A 15340-nucleotide genomic window follows, 5' to 3' on the forward strand; every position below is an offset into this window, starting at 1 on the left:
GGATTTGGGAAATAGGGGTAAGAGGAAGTGGCTGGAAAAAGTTAAGGATGATACTCTGGTTACTAGTTCTTACAGCCAAATAGATGGTAGCAGGATTCAGTGTAACTAAAAATAAAGATGATGTTACAAAGGAATTTGTGGAAGTGTTGAGCCCAACTTTGAACATGATAAGATTGAATGTAGACTTTGAGTGGTATTCAAATGTAGTAGTTCAAATGTAGTAGGATTTGTATTCTAGGAGAGAGATGAGGACATTGTTAACATATATGTTAATTATGGCCATAGGAGGCAGTGAAAGTAATCAGGGAAAGGGTCTAAATTCAGATCAGGCACAAGTCTGAACTCAAAGACACTAATGTTAAGGCAAATAGAGAGTTAGGGGAATGTTTCAAGGCACCTGAGAAGAAGTGAACCAAAGGGCAGGAAGAAAATAAAATGCAATTTCAAGAAAGAGAAAGTGAACAGTAGTGTCTATGCCCTTTAGGACCAAGTCAAACAAGATAAGAAATTTGAGACTATTGGTTCACAAAGAGGTCAACTCCTTCCCATTCCACTCCCTACTTCCTGCCCTGCGAGACCAGTTCTGGCAAAGTGAAGACAACAGGAGCCAGATTATTTGTCCCCAACATTCTATTATGAATTATTTTAAACAGTCAGAAAATTTAAATGAATAAAGCAATGAAAAAAAATATATATATATATATCCCATCTAGAATCAAACATCCTTGATAACTTGCTTGCTTTATCTAGCCATCTCTCCATGTCTATTTTGGGGTTGAATGGTTTAAGTTGCAGAGATCATGACCCTTCATGACATATATATTCTAAATCAACATCTAAAGCCAGGTTAAAGTGAATAAAGGAACAAATAGGAGGTGAATAAATAATATACAATGGGAATTTTACTTTTAAGTCGTTTTTAAGGAAAAAGAAAAAGAGTTATATGATATGTCAAGAGATTTGTAATATTTTGAACAACCAATAAAAAAAAGAAAAGAAAAGAAAAGAAAAGAAAAGAAAAAGAGTTGGCTGCAGGAGATTATCAGTTCATGGATTTTTTTGGCAGTTATTTTTGTTTGTTTATTATTAGGAAAAAAAATTGAGTGCTGATAAGAATGAGCCAGTAGCAAGAGAAAGACTGAAGGGAATGAAGTAGCCTCATCCTTGATGGGAATGAACTAGCTTGGGTGCAAGGAGGATCAGCTCTGCCCATAGGGAGAAGAGAGAACATATTGTAGATGCAGAAGTGTGTGAGCCTGGGGCGGGGAGCTGTAGGAGGTTTCTTCTAAAGACTTTCATTCTGGGAGAGGCAGATAGTATAGCTTTGAGAGAAAGGGCAAGGCTGAGGGCTGGGACTTGATGGTCCTAGGGGTTTAAAATATGGTGAATAAAGCAGGGTGGGACAGTGGAGGGCAGTGGGACAGGAGGACCAAGGACAAGAGTGAGAGAGAACAGATGGAGAGAGGGACCCTGGAGCCTGGGAGGGAAGAAGCAGAGATCAATCAGAGAAGGCTAATGGGAAGGAAGACCTCAAGATACTGGCTCTGGAAAGGCAGTGAAGATCAAGAGGCTTGGGGAAAGCATGAAAGGGGGACATACATGCAAGATTTCTGGGGGTAAGCAGTTCTTAGGGACCTGAGGTCCAGTTGGGCCGTGGAATTGGAGGTGAAGAGGGCATTCCTTGCCTCTGCCTATATCAGAGGGGAGTTCCCTGCCCAGATATTGGGGTAGACTTTGTTCACAGGCCCTGCCCTTCTGTCCCTTCTGAGATCTCATCTCTGAGTAGGGAAGAGGAAACCAGAACCTCCCTCCTGGCCAGTGTCAGGTTACTTTGGGGCCGGCCTCCTGGTGACTGTGACAGAAAGCCCCAGCTCACTGACCAGCTCAGTCCTATCCTGGAACAGGACCTGATGCCCAATGCAGCGATTCCTGCAGCTCCCAGGGGCCAGAGGGACCTGTGGGGCAGATCAGGAGGCTGCTAGCCCTGTGCTGGCCCCTGAAGGTGGGCCCCCACCCTGGTACCAGGCCCTGCAGCCTGAGGAACTTCGGTGGCTTCAAGCCCCAGAGGAAGACACAACTCTGGAAGCATCCCCTGAAGGATCTAGCCCAGAGGCCAGCCAAGGCCAGAGCCAGCCATTAAGGTAAAGAGGGATCCCCTAGAACCCCTAAAACTGGACATCCAGGAAGTCTAGGTAGCCATCACACAGCCCAGCTTCTTCTGGACTGGCATTTAGGGTCCAGGCTCAGGGGCTGGGTGTTGGGTGGCAGCCCAAAGGGAATATATGGGTTGAGAGTCTGAGTATGTTGCCGGGATAAGGAGCTTAACTCTCTGGAGGCTCTAAGGGAAGGAGGACAGTAAAATATTTAAGGTCAGTGTCCCACCTTGACTGTTTTTTCTCCCTGCAGATCTTGGTTGGACTGGGCTCTGTTTGGCCAGCTCCTGACTAGTTAGTAGACTAGGACATGGATGATGGGGGCAGGATAAATCACAAACTGTTTGGCCAGCTCCTGCCTGGTTAGTAGACTGGGACATGGATGATGAGGGGAGGCAGATGTACTGGCCTCAAACATCATGTCTGACCTCCCTGGCTGGCTCCAGCCACTCCAGGAGAGTCTCTGAGGTCAGGCCAGGCCAGATCAGACCAGGGGTCAAGACAGAGTGAGTACAGTGTAAGGAGATCTGACTGTGGGAGATGAATGTTTCATGGCTTTGGAGTGTTGCTATGTTCCCTTCCTTTGCCTCTTGGGAACATCCGCTGGTAGAAGCAAGAGTGAGGGACCCAGGGCTACCTCACCCCAGGAGGGTGCTGCTGTTTTGAGTCAGTGGGCATTTGATGCCCACTGACCTGCTATCTGCTTTACAGCCAGTGACCACTCCCTTCCCTCAACTCCCTTCTCCCTCAGGGGCCTGGAATGTGTGCAGGAGGCTGGGTGGGGGTGTTTGCCCTTGGGTGTGTGCATTTGACAGGGGTCTGTGGCATTTGTGGGTATGAGCAAGTGTGAAGAAGTCAGCTTTAGGAAATGCCCAGAATTAAAGGAGACTGGGCAACTCCTATACCTCCCAAAGAAGGCAAATGAAGAGTCACCCCAGGGTGAGTCCTCAGAAAAAGTCAGAGCAGCCCTGAGGCTAAATGTATTTGATCCTCAAAGCCTAAATTTTTCATTTAAAAAAATCTCAAAAAAGGGCTGGGGTTGTGGCTCAGTGGTAGAGCGCTTGCCTAGCATGTGTGAGGTACTGGGTTCGATTCTCAGCACCACATATAAATAAATAAAATAAAGGTCTACTGACAAATAAAAATATTAAAAAAAAACTCAAAAAGGGGTCCACTGGCCATTTTGATGAATGAGATGGGAATGGCTAACTTTTGTCAAAGTTAAATTTTTATTAGGTGTGACCTAATGGCATGTGTGACTGCAGGATGTATTATGGGATGAGTATATCTGTGTGGGATATGTAGGTCCCTATGAGGATGTGGTAGAGAGATCTTGTGGTAGGGGGATCTACAGGGATGGTAATATGTATTTGTGGGTGCATAGGTATGGGGGTTTTGAGTGAGGAGTGTTTCTGAGGGAGGTGTTTATGTTGGGTGTGTTTCTCTGGGAGCTATAGATGTGTGTCAGCAGGGGTTGTATGTATATGTGTTTATGTATGGATTGTTTATGTATCTGGGTGTGTGTGGGTCTATCTAGGGGGTATAAGTATTCCATGATGGGGGATATGGGAGTGTCTGAGGTATGTGTGTATCATACTAGTTGTGAGTATCTGTGGAGTGTGTAAATTGACTGCATATATAAAGGATCCTGGGTGAACGTTTGTATTTTGAGGAAGCTAGTGACCCTCAGTGCTATCCAAACCCACCTGAATGGTCTGTGACACCCCAGCTGATCTGAGCTTGACACCCGTGAGGAACTGACAACCAGGGCTGTATTTGAGAGGGTGATAAGGTGATTATATTCTATTCCTGGCTGGGCCATGTTCTCTGGTTTTGGGAGCATTCCCCAGGCTCATGTTAATTTTGATTTAATATGAGCGGGTCTAGGTATCTTCTTCACCCCTAACCTGATAGTTAGTAAAGGCCTCTGTGTTCTGGAAGGTACCATTTTTCTACTTTACTTTCTATGAAAAATCTTCTCAGGAAAGACATTTTCCGAAGTTACTGGGCCATCAGCATCCTAGGGTTCCTTCTGTCCTTCCTCATTTTATCTGTTAAGCACTTATACACTCTGCAGCCCTGTGACTAGGGCACTAGGGAACATGTTATGTTGGGCTCTTTTCCTGTCAGTGTTGGCCATTTTTCATTTCTCAGTATCAACAGCAGTCACATTTGCCTTTTTTTTTTTTTTTTTTTGGTATTGGGGATTGAACCCAGTGGTGAACTATATCTCCTGCCCTTTTATTTTTTATTTTGAGACAGGGTTTTGCTAAAGTTTCAGAGGCTGTCCTCGAACTTGCAGACCTCCTGTCTCTACCTCCCTAGTAGCTGGATTATAGGCATGTGTCACCACACTCAGCACATTTACCTCTCTTATTATGCTCTTCCCTCTCCTAGCATTTTTGGCCTCAATTTCTATTTTCTATTGTTTGTAAATGCTTCACTTCTCTGACTCACTTTGCATACACTGATTTTTAATTTCTTCCTTTTATGATACTTCTCAGGATTGGGTTCTTGCACTTGAATCAAAAGCTGTGGATTAGCCAGGTGCAGTGGCACATACCTATAATTCTAGTGACTGGCGAGGCTGAGACAGGAGGATGTCAAGTTCAATGCCATCTCGGGCAACTTAGTGAGTCCCCTGTCTCAAAATAAAAACAGCTCAGGATGTAACTCAGTGGTAAAGTACCCCTGGGTTCAATCCCCAGTACCAGACAAACAAACAAAAAACAAAAACCCACCAAACTCTGTGGGTTATCAGTGATATCAGAGTGTCATCTGGGAGATTAGTGTGTGCAGGTCCCCCCCACACAGCTACTCACTACATTTTGGAATTGTCTTGGCAACATGAGGGTATGGTTGCCAACAATTCCATCAGTTATATATAAATACATTCTCCATGTGTTTATTCACAGTTCTATCTTTGCTTTTTGACTACCAGATCCAGGACCTCTGAGTATGGATGGGCATGTTGTTTACTACTCAAGGGTATTTGACCAAGGAAAATGGCCCATACTCTACTCAGTGAATGGAGAACAACAGCTCAGGGCTCTCTCTATCTGATGGGGCAAGCAGATGACAGATGGGCCTGTAGCATCCCTGACAGTGAATGCTGGACACAGATCTTATAAATTTATATCAATTCTTTATCAGTTTTGAGTATTAAACTTTTATTTATCATATACCAAATATTTTCTATTTTGTTCCTACTGTGGGCTAAATTGTGTCCCCCTCAAATTCATATGTTGAAGGCTTAGCCCCCAGTACCTAAGAATATGTCCTTATTTGGAGATAGAGTCCTTAAAGAGGCAATTAAGCTAAAATGAAGTATAGGGTTGGCCCTAATCCAACATGACTTGGTTTTTAAAAAATTTATTTTATAGTTGTAGATGGACATAATGCCTTTATTTTATTTATTTCATTTTTATGTATGCTGAAGATCGAACCCAGTGCCTCACGCATGCTAGGCAAGCACCCTGCCGCTGAGCTACAGCCCCAGCCCATGACTTGGTTCTTTATAAGAAGAGGAAACTTTGACATATGTACACATAGAGATAAGACCATGTGAAGACACAGGGACAGTGACAAGAGATAGGAAAAAACACAGCGTGTTTAAAAACAAAACAAAACAAAGTGTGTTTTTGCAGCTCTCATACACACCACTCACCAGAAAACATCATCTCTGGTAACTAAAATGTGTGAGGATTTCTTCTCACCAACAACCAATTATCTGGCAGATTCCAACTAGGTATTCTAGAATTCAACTTAATTTTGACACTCTCTACCTGGACAGAGTGTCAGATCCCACAGGTCAAGGACTCAGTCCCATAAGACTGCCCCCTACTTCAGAAATCAATTGCAACTGACCAACTGGCTATAAATTGGGAGTTCCCATAAACCCCTTACTAAGGTTTAACTCTGACCCACTCTCAAAAACTCTCTGACCCACCTCTCATACTATCTACAAGCCAGAGAGAGAAAGAAACCAACCCCATTGACACCTTGACATACTCAGATTTATAGTCTTCAGAATTATGAGAAAATAAATTTATGTTGCTTAAGTCACCACGTGTGGAACTATTTGGGGTTTTTTTTGGCTTTTTGCATCAGGCCTTGTGCATGCTAGCTAGGCAAGAGCTCCACCACTGAGCTATATCCCAGCCCTATGCATGGGACTTTTAATAGTGGTTCTGGTTGCCATATTTTTTCCTTTAAATTTAGGTGTTTTTTTTTTCTTTCTTTCTTATACTGGAGATTGAACCCAGGGGCATTCTACAACTAAGTTACATCCCCACATACCCTGCTATTTTTATTGTATTTTGAGACAGGGTCTTACTAAATTGCTAAGGCTGGCCTCAATAATCCTCCTGCCTCAATCTGTGGAATCTCTGGGATTACGGGCATGCACCACCATGCCTGGTTTAAATTTAGTTTTTATATACCTAAATTTAAAAAAATTAAACCTAGCCATATTGTTACTGGTAATTTTATGCCCTTTAAAATAAAATTTCTCGGGCTGGAGTTATAGTTCAGTGGTAAAGCTCTTGCCTAGCATGGGTGAGGCCCTGGGTTCGATCCTCAGCACCACATAAAAATAAAATAAAGGTATTGTCTCCAACTACAACTAAAACAAAATCTTTTTTAAAAAATAAAATAAATAAAATTTCTCGGGGTTGTAGCTCAGTGGTAGAGCGCTTATCTAGCACATGTAAGGCACTGGGTTCGATCCTCAACACCACATAAATAAATAAAATACAGTTATTGCGTCCATCTATAACTAAAAGTAATTTAAACTAAAATTTCTGGGCTGGGGTTGTAGCTCAGTAGTAGAATGCTTGCCTAGCATGTGTGAGGCATTGGGTTTGATCCTTAGCACCGCATAAAAATAAAAATATTGTGTCCATCTACAATTAAAAAAATATTTAAAAAAAATAAAAATAAATAAATTTTTCTCTTTCCTTCCATATTTAAAAATAATTTATAAGTAAATGTGGTATTTATTTTGGTGTGAAGTGTGTGCACAACTTAAATTCTTTGGTGCATAGCAGTTGTTCCAACATTGGGGAGTTATTTGTTCCTAAAGTATCAACTTACATCCTTTCATGAAATTTCCCCAGTGACTTTTTTTAAAGCATCTTTTTTTAATATTTATTTTTTAGTTTTAGGTGGACACAATATCTTTATTTTGTTTTTATGTGGTGCTGAGAATCGAACCCAGTGTCTCACGCATGCTAGGCGAGCGCGCTACCACTTGAGTCACATCCTCAACCCTGAAGCATCTTTTTTTTTAAAAAAGTTTTGTAGTTGTAGATGTACAGAATGCCTTTATTTTATTTGTTTATTTTTATATAGTGCTAAGGATCAAACCCAGTGCCTCACGCAGACTAGGCGAATGCACTACCACTTGAGCCACATCCCCAACCCTAAAGCATCTTTTTTTTTTTTTAAAGAGAGAGAGAGAGAGAGAGAGAGAATTTTTTAATATTTATTTTTTAGTTTTCGGTGGACACAACATCTTTATTTTTATGTGATGCTGAGGATCGAACCCAGCGTCCTGCGCATGCCAGGCGAGTGCGCTACCGCTTGAGCCACATCCCCAGCCCAAGCACCTTTTTTCAAAAAAAGTTTTGTAGTTGTAGATGGACAGAATGCCTTTATTTTATTTGTTTATTTTCATATGGTGCTAAGGATCAAACCCAGTGCCTCACACATGCTAGGCAAGCACTCCTCCACAGAGCTACAGCCACAGCTCCTCCCCGGTGACTTTTGATCTTCTGTTTTTAACCTAGTACAGTATGCTTTTATCATTGTCTTTTGTTTTATGTTTTGATATCTAGAGGGATGAGCTGTCTGCCATCCTTCTTTTCCCAAAAAAATATTCTTTGGAGTGCTTACCTACTGATGTTTTTTTTTTTTCCAGATAATGTTCACTATTACTTAACAAAGTTTTAGAAAATTATTGTTTTGGAATTCAGCAGACAGCAAGTAAAATTTATGTATTGCTTTTGCTACTATGTTTATTTTCCTCAACCCAGCACAAGGGATCACTTATTCAAATGTTTGTATATTTCTCTCATTAGGATTTTATAACTTCCTTGAATGATTGTTGAATGTTGAGTGATAGATCTGGTCTTTATTGTAAGACTATTTATCTGTAAAGTCTCTGGGACCAGTCTAGTCCTTGGAATCGGAGTTGTCTGTGAGGTCAGGACCTGCAAACACACTAGGTATGGAGCAAAGGCATCCTATTCTTGCTTGAATACCCAATTCCTTTTTTTAATATTTATTTTTCAGTTTTAGGTGGACACAATATCTTTATTTTTTATTTTTATGTGGTGTTGAGGATCGAACCTAGTGCCCCGTGCATGCCAGGCGAGCATGCCACCGCTTGAGCCACATCCCCAGTCCTCCCATTCCTTTTAACTGGTCTTTCTTATCCATTCAATTGACCTTATTTTCTGAGTACAGTCCATATTTTCCCACCCCTCACCCTTCCTTCATCTCCTAACTCTTAGTCTCTGGCTATATTAATTTCCTATGTCTGCTGTAACAAAGCACCACAACATCGGTTGCTTAGAAAAAATATATTTATTTTCTCATAGTTCTGAGAGCCTAAAGTCTGAACTAGGATGTCCACAGGGTCATGATGTCTCTTTATCCTGTAGGAGAGTACTGCCTTGCCTCTTCCCAGATTCCGGTGGTTTGCTTGCAATCTTTGGCATTCCTTGGCTTCTAGATGCATCTCTCCAATCCTCCTTCTTCACATAGCATTCTTCTTCTATCTTTGTCTCTTCACATAGCTGTCATATTATATAAGATGACCAAGCATATTGGACTAGGAACCCACCCTACCATGGTATGACCTCATTTAACTTATGTGTTAGTCAGCTTTTTATTGCATGACAAAATACCTGAGAAAAAATGTAAAAGAGGAAATTTATTTTGGCTCACAGTCAGAGGTTTCAGTCTGAATGAATGAATGGTTGGCTGGCTCCATTGCTATGAGCCTGTGGTAAGGCAGACTATTATGGTAGAGAGGGCATGGTAGAGCAGAGCTACTCACTTCATGAGAGCCAGAAAGCAGAGAACAAGAGGAAGTGGCTAGGGACAAGATGTACCCTTCATGCCTCCAGTGACCTAGGCCCTACCTCCTACAGTTTCCACCACCTTCCAATAGTTCATTTATTATGAACCCATCAATGGATTAATTCATTCATGAGGTCAGAGCCCTCATGGACCAATCACTTTCCAAAAGTCCCATCTCTGAACATTGTTGTATTGGGGACCAAGCCCTCAACACATAAGTCTTTGAGGGGCATTCCAAATCCAAACTATAATAGCTTAGGAATAGACAGTCCATGACTTATATGATGGGTCAATTTATGAGTTTTTGACTATATGATGGTGTGAAAGTGATAAGCATTCAGTAGAAACTACTTTGAATTTTGAATTTTGATCTTTTTCTGGGCAATATGCTATATGATATTTCATTCAGTGCTCAATTCTGTGCTAATGTAAGTGTTCTAAGCATATTTAAGGGAAGATAGGCTAAGCTATGACATTTGGTAGGTGAAGTGTATTCAATTCATTTTCAACTTAGAATATTTTCAACTTATAATGGATTTATGGGGCAGTAACCCTTTTTTTTCTTTTTTTTATTGGTTGTTCAAAACATTACAAAGCTCATGACATATCATCTGCAGTAACCCTTTTTTAAATGAAAGAGCATCTGTAATCACATCTTTAACAAACCTATTTCCAAATAAGCTCACATTCTGAGGTAATAGGAGTCAGGGCCTTAACATCTTTTAACACAATTCAACCCATAACACTGGCTGGCCCACATGTTTCTCTTGATACCCAGAGTCCCCTAATCTATATTTTATCCCTTTCCAGTCACCTTTGCTCTAGTCCTTCTCCTCTGGTTGGGTCTTATCTCAGCCTTCCTTGCCTGTGTCCCTTCTTTCTGTCTGGACCCTTGTGATTGATACCCCCACCTCCATCCTTTGCCCTCAGCTGACCTCTTGTGCCTCCCCCAGGCATGATGATCTGAAAGAGATGTTGGACACCAACAAGGATTCCCTCAAGCTAGAGGCCATGAAGAGGATTGTGGCGGTGAGAGGGGAGGGAAGGGGCCTTCCATAGGGAGGGTCCTGGGTTTAAAGAGCAGCTCTCCTCAGCTTCTTGGACATTCCCCTAATCAGTGCTGTGCCTCTTCTCTTCTTCCTCTGCTTTGACCCCACCACCCAGATGATTGCCCGTGGGAAGAATGCCTCAGACCTGTTTCCTGCTGTGGTGAAGAACGTGGCCTGTAAGAATATAGAGGTAAGCACTACCCAGTGAGGGGCCTCCCATCCCCCCAGTGCCAGGACTAAACTCAAGCTGGATTGGGAATGATAAAGGAAATGAGTCAGCCCTTGAGGGCCCAACATGCTCAGAAATGTCCCTGATCCAGAAGACATTGGCTACATATCCCTGAACTGGAGATGGATCAGGGTGAAGGGCCTGAAACATTCTCAAGGATGCTATATCCCACTGAAGAATTTGTCCCAATGGATTGCAACTGACTGGGGTGATGACATCCTGGGAGGTGGATGTACGAGCATCTGCTGAAAAAAATCTCTTGGTGAGAAACCCACTCTCCCCCAGGTGAAGAAGCTTGTCTATGTGTACCTGGTGCGCTACGCTGAGGAACAGCAAGACCTGGCTCTGCTATCCATCTCCACTTTCCAACGTGGCCTAAAGGTTAGAGATCTCCATTTGCCTTCCTAGGGTCTTAGCTTCATTGGAACTCTGTGGGAAGAGTGGGCCCATATAGAGGCTGTGAGCAGGGGAACAGGCTCTGGAAGTTTCTTCCCACCTGCCAAAAGTTAGGGTCTAAGTCAGAGGACAGGACCAGCCAGGAACTCAGAGAGTGGAGGCCAAGCACAGAAGGGGCATGATAGATCAAGTAGGTACTCAGGGCCCATATCTTTCTACCTCTTAGGAGCCTCTGGTAATGATGATGTCTTAGTCCATTTTCTGTCGCTATAACTGAATACCACAGACTGGGTAATCTATAAAGAATAGAGGTTTATTTGGCTCACAGTTCTGGAGACTGGAAGGCAAGGTTGAGGGGCCATGTCTGGTGAGGGGCTTCTTGCTGTTAGGTATTCTCCAAAGTCCTGAGGTGGCCTAGGACATCACATAGTGAGAGGGGCAGATATAAATAACAGAGCCAAATTGGCTTTTATAACAGACCCACTGTTTATATAAGCCATTAACTTGTTAATCTGTGAATTTAGAGCCCTCCTGATATGATCACCTTTTAAAGGTCCCATCTGATCCTAAGACCTCAAAATGATGATTAAATTTCAACATCAATTTTGGTGGAGACAATCCAACTATATCAGTCTGCCTCCAGTATGAATCATATGAGCCCCTGACACTAGAGAACCCCTTAGTCCCTGCCTCCACTGGGGTAAAGATGTGAATTGTGGTCATGGCCGGGTAGAAGTCAACCTCCTGGGGAAGAATTCTGCAGGGGGAGTGACAATCTGGATTCCTCATTGCTTCATGGATAGGTTCACCTGGTTCAGGTATCCATAGAGAACAATGACCGTCAGAACCTTTTTACCTGGAACTCAGTAGGGAGGACAGGGTGTTTCCTGAGAACAAATGAGCTACACAGAGAACAACAGTTTATCATGCATGAGAGTAGCCTCCACTTAGAGGCTGAGTTCTAAGGTCAGCACAAAGGACAAAAACACATAATGTCAAAACTAACCCTGAGAGTTTCATTCTCAATAAGTTTGGTACAGACAATGGTTTCTGAAGAGGTGGAACAAATCAGTCTTTATTCTGTTTAGCACCAGAAGTAGTTGGCTTGTCATGGATGTTCCAGTGTAGTAAAAATGCCTATCTTTAAACACCTGCATCACATCTATTGTGTAATTTGAGGGAGGCAGAAGTTGAAATCACCAAAAGGGAAGGACAATGGGAAAATTCAAGTCCTCTAGAATGGAGTGATGAGCTGAATCACCATACTGTTTTAAACTGTGAATATTCTTACCTTTAGTTTTGTTCTGTCCATGATATAGTATTGAATTCATGTATATTAAGTGCATGCATGAGTCTTTAATGGGTGCTTTCCTGGCTAATTTAAGACTTCTCCAGGGATCTGCAGGGATCCTCCAGGGATCTTCAATGAGATGTGACTCAGTGGTAGAGCAGTTGCCTATTCAAGTGCCAGGCCCTAGATTCAATCCCTATCACTCCCTCTCCAGGTAAAAAAAAATAAAATAAAATTCTTCCAGGGTATAGGCAGCCTTCTTTCTTCACATCAGATTTTCAGCTCTAATTATAGCCTGTAACTTCCCTATTCTTTCCACATTTTTAGTTCAAATACCTGTGAGAGGGACTCTACCTGGCAAGCAGATAATCCATCCTGTTTTTATGCAAACAATCCCTCGAATCATCTATGAAACCCTACTGTTTTGTTTTATTGGTTTAACACAATATTCAAACCAAGGTGATTCTGAATTTTAATTTTGTCCCTTTCAACTTTATGTCCTCCTCCAAGATAAGCTATTTGGAGAGCACAAACTTTCTTCAAATCTTTGGCATATTATGTTTCCAGGTTGACACCAATCTGTTAATAAACCTTCCCCAACCAATTTTTTTTAACAAGTTGAGGATTCACAATGTTTCACTATGTTTAGCCAGTCAGCATTTTCCTGTCTTATAAGGAAGGATCTTAATCAATAGCAAGAAACAAATTTTTAATATCTTTTATGTACAAAGGGCTGTGGGTAATAGAGATAAAACAGAACTGAATTCTGTTCTTAAAAATGCTTACATATGGGCTGGGGTTGTGGCTCGGTGGTAAAGTACTTGCCTAGCATGTGTGAGGCACTGGGTTCGATTCTCAGCACCACATACAAATAAATAAAATAAAGGTCCATCAACAACTAAAAAATGTATTTTAAAAAAAGTTTACATATTAGGTGAAATTAAAGGGCTATATCAAACATGGCAATGCAGAAAATGTTATGAGAGAGTTCCACCAATGCCTGGCTGAAATCAAGATATAGTACTAACATCTACTAGCCTCACTGCACTATCAAAAAGGCAAACAGATTTTTTTTTGGTGACTCTACATTTATTTCCAAAAATAAAAATGTTTTTTAAAAAAGGAAATCAGGGGGCTGGGGTTGTGGCTCAGCGGTAGAGTGCTCGTCTCACACATGCGGGACCCCGGGTTCGATCCTCAGCACCATGTAAAAAATAATTGAGTGAAATAAAGGTATTTTGTCCAACTATAAAATAAATATTAAAAAAATAAAAAAGAGAACCAGGTTTTAGCAGTTGATGTGTTATGATTTATCTCTAAGGAAATATAGACTCCTGTTTTTTAAATAAGTGCTTTAAAACCACCTGTTTAAAAATCAGTTCCAGAATTTTTCTAGGGATTGTCATCAATTTCATCTGTGGTTTTGTGACTCTTTCTCCATTTTAGAAAATCAGGGTAACATCTGTCCTCTAGTATTCCAGCGTCTTTCCCATTGTCATTCTTCAAGATTAATAATTTTTAGCTGCTGCTCTTGCTGATGATACTAATAGTGGGAAGACAGCCCTAAGCTCTGTGATTATAATACAGTGTGTCTAGAGATTATCAGATATATAGAGGATGCAATAGAAGTAAAGAGGAGGGTGCTATGCAGCTACTCTCTCTTAAATACTGTGGAAGAAAAGCAGTTGTTGAGAGGTTGCTGGGAGAGAAGAATTTAAGGGTGACCTCTTTGGAAGAAAGACCAACTTGCATTTGCTGGCAGTACCTCAGGCATAAAAAGACTCTCCAAAGGAACAGGAGGTGTTTAAAGAACTCTAGGGATTGAAGATTTTTCACTTTTTCTGAAAGCAATGCTGCCCCTTGCCACACCTGTCCAGGTGTCATATTTCTTCAGCCAGAGCCAAGAGTCAGTGCCTGCAGACAATGCCTTCAAATTCTCCAATACTGGCACCTTATCCAGGCTCAGTTCAGGAAGCAGGGATTCAAGAGCTGGTCGTAGTAGCCAGAGATAGTGACCTCCAGAGGTGTGGTGTCCCCATCCATCATGACACTGGTGCCCTCTTACAGCTCTGCCTCCACCTCTGCCCTTAGGATCCCAACCAACTGATTCGTGCCAGTGCCCTCCGTGTCCTTTCTAGCATCCGTGTGCCCATTATAGTGCCCATCATGATGCTAGCCATCAAGGAAGCTGCCTCAGACATGTCACCCTATGTGCGGAAAACTGCTGCCCATGCCATCCCTAAACTCTACAGGTATGTCCCAGCCTTGGCCCTCTCTCCTCAGGGTTCTCACTGATTCTTAAACCCCAGACTCACCCTGCCTTCTCCCAAGTCTTACAGACTGAGAGTTTAAAATAATATGGGGAGCTGGGGATGTGGCTCAAGCGGTAGCGCTCTCACCTGGCATGGGTGCGGCTCGGGTTTGATCCTCAGCACCACATACAAAAACAAAGATGTTGTGTCTGCCGAAAACTAAAAAATAAATATTAAAATATCCTCTCTCTCTCTCTCTCTCTCTCTCTCTCTCTCTCTCTCTCTCTCTCTCTCTTTAAAAATAAATAAATAAATAAAATAAAATGGGAACTGAGTTGGAGGACAGTGGGGGCTCACATCTCTAGATGAATAGGGCTGGGGTATAGCAGGTGAACATGGTTTGGGCAGATATTGAAAAAAATGGGGATAGGAGGGAGTAAATCCTATCAATAATTTCTCCCTCAGTTTGGACTCTGACCAGAAGGACCAACTAATAGAAGTCATTGAGAAGCTTCTGGCTGACAAGACCACGGTGGGTGTGTGATGGGCACACAGGGGGAGTGGAGAAAATGTTGGGGCAGGTGCTGCCCCAGGGTCCTTTGTCCTTCCTGTTCACTTTCTCTTGCCTTTGTTCCCCAGCTGGTGGCAGGCAGCGTGGTGATGGCTTTCGAGGAGGTATGCCCAGAGCGCATCGACCTGATTCACAAAAACTACCGGAAACTCTGTAATTTGCTCATTGACGTGGAGGAATGGGGCCAGGTGGTCATCATCAGCATGCTCACCCGCTATGCCCGCACACAGTTCCTGAGTCCCACCCAGAACGTGAGTAGGCCAGGATCCCAGCCAACCCTGACTTAGGGCAGAGCTAGTAGGTGGATCACCTA

General features: G+C 42.4%; 1 protein-coding gene across 1 annotated transcript in view; it reads left to right on the forward strand.

Moving 5' to 3' along the window:
• Nucleotides 1-15340, forward strand: part of Ap3b2 (adaptor related protein complex 3 subunit beta 2) — a 35417-nt gene that overhangs the window by 1601 nt on the left and 18476 nt on the right. The window contains exons 2-7 of the mRNA XM_076848774.1: nucleotides 10193-10268; nucleotides 10404-10478; nucleotides 10803-10898; nucleotides 14296-14456; nucleotides 14922-14988; nucleotides 15096-15278. Of these exons, the coding sequence (XP_076704889.1) occupies nucleotides 10193-10268; nucleotides 10404-10478; nucleotides 10803-10898; nucleotides 14296-14456; nucleotides 14922-14988; nucleotides 15096-15278 (658 nt within the window). The remainder of the gene's footprint in view (nucleotides 1-10192; nucleotides 10269-10403; nucleotides 10479-10802; nucleotides 10899-14295; nucleotides 14457-14921; nucleotides 14989-15095; nucleotides 15279-15340) is intronic.

Source organism: Callospermophilus lateralis, chromosome 3 (genome assembly GCF_048772815.1).
Source record: "Callospermophilus lateralis isolate mCalLat2 chromosome 3, mCalLat2.hap1, whole genome shotgun sequence".
Lineage (NCBI taxonomy): Eukaryota > Metazoa > Chordata > Mammalia > Rodentia > Sciuridae > Callospermophilus > Callospermophilus lateralis.